This window comes from Penaeus monodon, chromosome 17 (assembly GCF_015228065.2).
Source record: "Penaeus monodon isolate SGIC_2016 chromosome 17, NSTDA_Pmon_1, whole genome shotgun sequence".
Lineage (NCBI taxonomy): Eukaryota > Metazoa > Arthropoda > Malacostraca > Decapoda > Penaeidae > Penaeus > Penaeus monodon.
Genome location: NC_051402.1, coordinates 33,466,744 through 33,475,704, shown reverse-complemented (window position 1 = coordinate 33,475,704; position 8,961 = coordinate 33,466,744). Strand labels below are relative to the sequence as shown.

At 50.3% G+C, this 8,961-nt stretch overlaps 1 protein-coding gene across 1 annotated transcript in view; it reads left to right on the top strand.

The window, feature by feature from the left end:
- Positions 1 to 327: 327 nt before the first annotated feature.
- LOC119583673 (cyclin-dependent kinase inhibitor 1B-like) overlaps positions 328 to 8,961 on the top strand; it is a 22,017-nt gene continuing 13,383 nt past the window's right edge. The window contains exon 1 of the mRNA XM_037932275.1: positions 328 to 1,199. Within this exon, the coding sequence (XP_037788203.1) occupies positions 527 to 1,199 (673 nt within the window). The 5' untranslated portion in view covers positions 328 to 526. The remainder of the gene's footprint in view (positions 1,200 to 8,961) is intronic.

The window sequence follows — 8,961 nt, the reverse complement described above, 5'->3', positions numbered from 1 at the left end:
CTGTGTGTTCTGCGTTGTGATTGGTCCAACCGATGTAGCAAGGATAACTTTCTTGATGGTGATTGGCTGGAAAAGATGATGTCATGGTATTCTTGATTTGCCGTGAAGCAGGGGGAGAAACCGCGTTGCATATTTATTAATTTTAAATAGTCACAGAAAAGCAGTTGTTTCGGCAAATAAATAAAACGCAGAAATGGTAAGAGTGATCTTAACGGACATATAATTAGAAATGGGAGAAAGATGGCTTATTTCGCTATCTAACAGAGGTACATTTAATTTCTGTTGGTAGCCCTGTGACGAGGTATCAAAAAGAAGTCCACGTCTGTTTACCGAGTTAGAGTTATTTGTGCGGCCGTGAGGAGAAGACGCGGGAGGAGGCACACAGGATTTATTCAGTTGGCCGCTTCTTATGTGCAATCCAGTGTAGTGTAGGAGGTGGAGAGGGAGCATAATCCGGTGCTTATGTTTATGTGTTAGTGTGTGTGTGTGTGTAAAGTGTTGGCTGTGAACAGAGAAAACAACTCCGATGCGGGAATTGTGTGTCGAAAGAATCGCCATGAGCACAAGAGTTGCTTTGCCGATGCACACGGGCTGCTGCACTATGTCGGAGCTACGGCGTCAGCTCCTCCCCAGCCCCCCACCTACCCAGGACCGCACTGCCCATGTTCGGAGAAACCTGTTTGGACCGATAGACCGCGACGAAAACCTCAAGTTCGCGCAGGATGAGATGAACAAGGTATCGCAGGCCAGCTGCAAGCGGTGGAACTTTGATTTCAAGGCCGAGAAGCCGAAAGAAGGCCGCTACAACTGGGAGCCTGTTGGTGAAGCCGTGCCACAGGCCTATGAGATGCCTAGACTCACTGCTCTCACCACACACGCCACAACCACACCTCACACCACCATAACCGCACCCAAACCCGTGCATAAAACTGTACCTGAGTGTTCGAGCTCGACCAAGAGCGAACAGCAACCCTCCACGTCGAGCACGCCCGTCACGGGGTCCGACACACCCACGCCCACCACAACCAGTACATCCATATCAACTGCCAAACTGCCCACCCCCGCTGGAAGCAGTAAAGCATCGCCAGCCAGCCAGAGCATACGGAAAGCAGTAAAGCTGGACAGAAGAGAAAGCAGCAGGAAGAAAACTATAGCCACGACGAGAATTACAAGGAAAACTGCCCAGCCTCCAGTAACAGGTGAGGATGCCAGGGCGTGTTTACAAACATTGACGGTGTGTAGTGCTGCATATGTGTGTTCCTGGAGTCGTAGAGTATTTCTGGGTATGGATGCTGTGCATGTTATTTTTAATCTTGGGTAGCAGCATCGGTGTGCATGACAGTGAGTGACTGTAGTTGTTTTGCCTTTGGTCCATTAACCCACGAGAGGTGTAACGATATACTAATTAGGGAAGTTTGGAGCGGTAGTAGCACCTGTTCGCCCGGGTGCCTCTACTGATGATGTCATTAGTGCACTGCTAGATCTAAGAAGGGCGTGCTGAGCGATACCTAGTTGGGTACGCCGATAAGTAGGTACGCCCCTCTCTGGCAAGGAGATTGGAGTGGGATGAGGATGGAGCATTTTCCGTTTCCCTAGTATGGTTATCCTGTTTGGGGATTAGTTGATATGGGGAGGAGGAGGAGGAGGAGGAGGAGGGGATGCACGACATATAATCTAAAAATTATCATAATTGCATGCTGTCAGTGCCATGACCACCACGTGCCTGCGAAGGTGGAGGCGTGCAGGGTGCAGGGATGGTGACGGGATGATGTGACGGCGATGCTGTATGTTGCGAGGGCAATGGGTGCGGCAATCCCGGTCGGCGTCTAACCCCGACGACACCTTCGCTCTACGCCAAAGGGTGCCATATTGCACTGCTCCCGTTGCACTCCCCCTGGCTGGGAATCATCTTAATTTCAACCTAAATGAAAACAGCATTATATTATTTGGTCAAGGTTCATTAACCGGGGCATGAGGATGACGGTTGGAATAAAGTCGGTTTTCGTAATGTTCAGATACGCCTAATTTTACTGAGTGAAGCAGTGGTAACACTGCTACGCTGAACACAGCGCTTTCGCTCTCTTCCTCAGGTCTATATGGAAATGTCTTCAAATCATGATTATATTACATAATTGTGTCTCTGTTAGACGTGTCACCATAGAATTTAAGAGGCTCTGGAACATTTCCCTGCGAACGTGTCATGGTATGAAGTGCATCAGCAACCACCCGTGTGACGTCAGCTCGTGGTGGTCACATGGCGCGGAACTGACCAATGGGCGCACGTGTTGCAGGCGGAACTGACCAATAAACACGCGAGTTGATGGCAGCCCCTGCAACACGCGTCAATTGCACCAGCTGCACTCGCCCTCCGTTGCAGGAACGGCCGTGTGTTGAGGTTGCAGTTGACGGCCGAGTTGTTGCCGACTCTGAAAAGTTGATTAGCGTTTGAATAGTTAGGCTTCGGTTGAACAGAAGCTCCTCTCCACAGGAAGGGGCGGTGTGGGTCGCTCACAAACTTTTTTTTCGGGATCATTTTTGTCCACGTGATTTATTGATGCCTTGTAGAAAAGAAGTGCATATATTCCGGGGTGAAGAGCCTGGCTGATGAGGTTGACAGTCTTTGGCTACAAGAAGGCCTGCACGTTAACTGGGACACTAGCTTTATATATCGTATATCATATCAGTTAAAGCAACCACTTTAATTTATTCCAATTTAGACTAGTTGTTGGGGATAAAGCATGATTAAACGTATTCAGGCGGTCTACACATATGCACTTTGTGGGGGGGGAAAAACACGAGAGCCTATTGAATACTACGAGTAATATAAAAGCAAGTCTCATTTCAGTTCGAAAAGAGTGGCTGCGATAGATGCACGTCGTAACCTTACCCCCCTCTCCCTCTTCCCCCTCCCCCTCCCCTCACTCCATGCCAAGCACAAGGGGGTTTAAAGCCCACAAGAGCCATGGGCCCATCGTGACCCTGGGCTTTTATCGACCCTATATCGATTACCAGCACAGGCAGAGGTCGTGGCGGTGGCGTGGTGGTGGACGATAAACATCACCATGGTAACTGGCCGACAGCCGTTACTCGCTCGCTTTTCAAAATTAAATCTCCGCCGTGCGACCTGTCTATCCTCTCGCTTGGAGGCTGCTGTTGGCCTCTGCTTTCTTTTATCCCCCCTTCCCTGCCCTCACGCCTCTCGGTCTGTCTCCCCCCCCCTCTCTCTCTCTCTCTCTCTCTCTCTCTCTCTCTCTCTCTCTCTCTCTCTCTCTCTCCTCTCTCTCCTCTCTCTCTCGCTCATCTCTCCCTCTCCTCTTCTCTCCGTCTCTCTCTCTCTCTCTCTCTCTCCTACTCTCTCTCTCTCTCTCTCTCTCTCTCCTCTCTCTCTCCTCTCTCTCTCTCTCTCTCTCTCCTCTCTCTCTCTCTCTCTCTCTCTCTCTCTCTCTCTCTCTCTCTCTCTCTCTCTCTCTCTCTCTCTCTCTCTCTCTCCTCTCTCCCCTTCCCTCCCTCCCTCCCTCCCTCCCTCCCTCACCCTATCCCTATATCACTCATACCCCCCCCTTTTTCTGTCCCTCCCTTCTTCCCAATCATCCTCTCCCTCTTCCTCTTCCACGACCGTATAGGCCCCGCACTAGTCATCACCAAATTTGAGAAAAAGGATGATTTGGGAATTGGAAAACTCGAAGCTGTTATTGTATAGGCAAATCTGGTTCGTTTTCCCGCTCTTTTGCCTGTCATTGGGGCTGAAGAGGTTGTAGAGACGCTGAGTCGGCGTGGTCGAGGACACTACGAGATAGTGTGTGTTGTGGCTCTGGCAGATGGCAGGCAACCTAACGAGAGCACCAGAGTGGTAGTGAATTTGTTAGGGAGGGTGGGGGGGAGGGGTAGAGCGCACTCGTGCATATGGCCTTTTTTTTTCTTTTCTTCGTTTCATGGTGAGTGTCATATAGATGGGTGTATTTTCTCCCCCTTTTTTAAATTTTAGTTTTGCGGAGATTCTGGTTTCACTTTTTAGAGTTTATTGTGATATGCGAGGGGGGTGGGGTGTGAGGAGGAGAGTGAGGGGGTGAGAGAGAACGGGGAGGGGAGGGGAGAGAGAGAAAGGGGAAATGAAGGGGTAGAGAGAAAGGGGAAATGAGGAGGTAGAGAGAAGGAGAGGGAGGGGGAAGGGGTTTAGAGAGAGATAGAGAGAGGAAGAGATATAGAGAGAGGGGAAGGGGTAGAGAGAGAGGGGAAGGGGTAGAGCGAAGGGGAGAGGGGAAGGGATAGAGCGAAGGGGAGAGGGGAAGGGTTAGAGAGGGAGAGGGAGGGAGGATAAGGGAGAGAGGGGGTGGAAGGGGGAGGAGAGAGACAGAGATTCTATTATGGAAATGCCAAATTATGACCGATCGATGATGTAACAGCCTTTAGTACTGAGAGTCAACAAAAGGGTCAGTCTTAACCGGCACCGACGGTAAGTGTGGGTTGGTCACGTTGCAGAACTGTGGGTTGCAACGAACGGGTTGAAACCTGTGGAGTCGCTAGGCAGGCGTTGGCTTCGTTTTTGCGGCTTATTACTCAGTATCATTACTCAATTTGCGCTCTGTTTTGATTTCACTTCCGAATCGATCTTCATATCTTATGTTTACCGACGGCGCTCTAGACATTTCGTCTAGTGGTCACCTTTTCCTGTAGAAGTCAAAGTTGAACTGGGGGTGAAAATTAGTTCCGACAAACTTTTGCTACTACGTTTACTCTAGTCGTCCGCCGCCGCCGACTTGCTTCGTCCGAACGCTGGGATGCGAGGACATTGAAGATTGAAATCCTACAAGCAATGCAACACATCTATAGTAATTAGGAAACCAATTTTCAAGGGAAGATGGGTGAACTAGGGTCATTGATGCGCCAGGTTGCATCCATTAGTGAAATTCAGCGATGCACTTCTGATGTACGTCGGCTGTTTCGGACACGCCGGCTGAGTTGGGAGTTGTAAGTCACTGGACGGGTCGGGAGGGCAGTGTTGCCAACGAAGAGTCGCGAGGATTCAGCGCTAACTTGAATATCGGGAAACTATACACTCTATACTTGCGCGTTCATTTTACTCTAATGGTTTTTCGTCACCTTTAAAAATACGCAGGGCTTTCTAAATTCGGCGGGTTGCTCAAGGAGAGGGATGTGTAAAGTCAGGAGGTTGTATAGTTGGCCAAGGGGCGCAAAGCGTGATTGAGTTTCAGGTGTGAATGACCTCTATGCGTAGGCCACCGACGGCGGCATATGGCCTGCCTGTCATAAGCTGCCTTGGAGGTTTTGATGGAAGGACAATTGCCAAAGGTTGATATATGTCAATTCAATTCCACCAAGCCACGCTCAAAGGGTTGTGCTCGAAGGGTTATTTGGCTCTGAATTTTATATTTGGACTTCATCTTTCTTCTGCATTTAGGCCGTGTGCGAGCTATATTGTTTTCCGTTTGCAAACCTAGCAGGCGAAAGTGTCCGAAGGCGTGAATATGTAGATGCTGGGGCTAGTGAGTCTCGTCTGCGAGTTGTGTCAGGAATATTAACCATTTGAAAGACTTATTTGGGGCCTCGGAGTTATACAGTAGCTCCTTAGGTACAGGTCCATGTCAAGTCGACACTCGACGGAGTTTAATTTTAGCGTACGAACTGGAGTCACATGTTCGTTTTTGTGTGCTCACTTCTTATTGCAAGACCTTGGATATGATATTCTTCGCCGAAACGATTTTGCGCATTTACATAGGCCTACATTGAGCTTTGATGCTGAACTGAATTAGGGACTGCTCTGTTCCAGGAGATGTGAGGGATGTTTGTTAAACGGCAAAGAAGAATTGTGTGAGCCTTTTCATAGGTCGCTGAATGAGTTAGGCTTACTGTAAAGGGGAGAGTGAACGAGGGTTTAAATGCCTTTTATAAACCGTGTTGCAGAAGAGAGAGCTTGTCCCAACACCCTTCCTTAGGCCTAGTAGGGGTGTGCCTATCAAGAGCGCCGGAGACGTCAGCTAGGTTAGAGGGAACAGAGGCGTACCGATGTATTGAAAACGCCCTACTTTTATCGCCCGTAGGACTAATCGCGTACTATCTCAGCTGCTGCTACTACGCGCTACGCAAAGCAGTCGACCCTTCACCACTCCCCCCCCCCCCTCCCATCAGCCAAATAACCGTAATGATCTCGGGCCTAATTACGAACTACCACGCCTTCGGTGTAGATCAGCGAGCCCGTTTTTAGGTGTTGGCTGTGATTCAGGTCGTTGACAAGGGAGTGAATGTGAAGAAGGCAAAGGGAGGAGGGGGGGAGGGGACTCGATGCATTGGCTGTGGAATGAAGAGGAGGGAAGAAAGGAAGGAAGGAGGAAGGGAAGGAAGGAGGAACGGATGGAGGGAAGGAGAGTCGAATAGAGGGTGGGAGGAGGAGGAGGGGGGAGGGAGCTCGCGCCGTTTTTTAAGGCCCCTTACAGCAATCGAAGGGCTCTCTTATCGTGACATTTTTATCTATAAGGTCACACGTGTCACGCGGCCTTAACTGGCGTCTCCACTGGTTTTGAATGTGCGTTAGGGTATTTAAACCCGAATTGGTCACGGGTCGGTAACGAGAAATACGTTAGGAACGTTTTACTAGCGTTAATTTGAAACCGTTAGGAAGGAACTATCAACACAAGAGTTCACAAAGTTCAAACTCGTATTGTAAGGGTGATGCTACCCTCAGCGTACGCTAGAACCCACCCTTTCGAACTGTGTTATCGCTCGTTATCAAGAACTGCCATTCACGGCGCCCTATCAGTAATGCTGAGGAGGACTCGGTGGGAAGCCTAACTCGGCTGCTGATAACGCTTATCTCTTACTACGGCCGTAGTAGTGGTTGTACTCCATGTGTACGAGCATGTAGTGGGAAACCAACCGTCGTAGCTGGGACTGTTTGTGTTGTGATAATATGTGCGCGCCTCTCTCCATACTAATACTCAAACACGTGTACACACACACACACACACACACACACACACACACACACACACACACACACACACACACACACACACACACACACACACACCCTTCAGCTTATTATCCATACGCTCATATTTGGTGTATGTATATGATGTACACGCGGGTCACATCCGCCGAGGGTCAGCGAGTATGGGCGAGTGGCGGCAGCGTGGAGGAGCGAGTGCACACACAGCGGGGCCCTATTTTGATTTTCAGGCGGGAAACGTCAGCACGAAGCGAAGGGATTTGCGCGGGAAAATGTGGGCCAAGGAGCTAGCGCGCGCGTGTTTGGGCGGGAAGTAGGGGGAGACGGGGGGGTGTAGAGGGAAGGTGGGTCGGGGGAGGGGAGGGGCGAGGAAGGCAGATAGGAGGGGTAGTGGGAGGTAGAGTAGGGTAGAGTATATTAGGGTATGGTAGAGTATAGTAAGGGAGGGGAGGGGAGGGGTACGGTGATAAGGGAAGGAGGGAAGGCTTGGGATGGGGTAGGGTGGAGTATGGTAGAGGAGGGGAGAGTAGTAAGGTAGGTTGTACGTTTTCTGGTGAGGAGTAGGATTAGGAGGGGGGGGGTTGCGATAAGCCCATACCCCCTCCTTCCCCTCCCACCTCCCCCCAATCCGTCGAAAGTCTTGAGCGCGTGGTGGTTTAAATGGTACGAACCCCCTCCCCCTCCCCCTCCCCCTCCCCCCCTCCTCCTCCTCCTCCTCCTCCTCCTCTCCCTCCCACCCCTCCTCCTCCTCTCCCTCCCACCTCCTCCTCCTCCTCTCCCTCCACCTCCTCCTCCTCTCCCTCCCACCTCCTCCTCCTCTCCCTCTCACCTCCTCCTCCTCCTCCTCCTCCTCCTCCTCTCCTTCGTCACCCCCATCGTTCTCTCTCTCTCTCTCTCTCTCTCTCTCTCTCTCTCTCTCTCTCTCTCTCTCTCTCTCCCCCTCCCCCTCCCCCTCCCCATCCCCTCTCCCCTTCTCCCCGATATGTTCTTTTCTTCTTCGGAAATCTTGGGAAGCGTTTCCTGTCAATTTTCGCTCGTGCCGATAGGATGTTCGGAGTAGTGCTTGGATTCTTGCTTTGTTTGTTTATTTTTCCATTACTTTGGTGTTTATATTTTTTATAATTTTTTATTTTTTTATTATTATTATTTTTTTTTTGCGATGTATTTGTGAAGACAATTGCATTATTACTGTCATACGTTTATTCTTCCCTAGTTTCGTTTTTTTTTTTTTTTTTTTTTTTTTTGAGGTGAAAACGGTGAAAAGAAAGAGGTGAGAGAAATGAGAGATGAGAGAAATGAGAGTTGTGTATGCCGTAGTACCATGGCGAAGGGTTTAGGGGCATGGGGTTAGATGGAGGTGGGGGGGGCGATAAATGTGTTAGGGCTGCAGCATCTCTATCCCTGGGGAGGAGGAGAAGGCGACCCTGGGGGAGAAGGGGGGGGGCGCGAGGGGATGCGAAGGAGCGCGAGTCTTGCTTCGGTCTTACGCCGGCCGATGGTGACTTACCTCGCGATAACGTAATCGCACGGCCTCGATAACGTGCCTCCGTGCTGGGCGCATGTGCGTCTTCGTCGGTGGGTGTGGGCGAGGGTATTTTGTTTCTTTTTTTTATCAGTTTATTTGTTTATTCTCTTTTTTGTGTGTGTGTTGTGTGTATTATTATTTGCTGTGTGTTTGTATATGTATGTGTGAATAGGAGTAAGAAATTGTATACATGTTGTACGGGTAAAAGAGGGAGAGAGGGAGAGGGAGTGAGCCCGACCCTCTGTTGCATAATCCTGTTGTTTTCTCTTCGTCACACATCATCAACATCCCACGGCCAACCCTTGGCTCCTAACCGTCGTGGTGATTACAGACTTATAATTACTCGTCAGGACGGCCCTCCCCCTCCCTTCGACCCTCGATAGAACGGTGGCCAAGCGAGTCTGGCCATTGTTGACGTGTGGGCAGGGACACAGGGGTGGGTGGCCTGTAGGTGGTCACTGCGGGGTCCCTG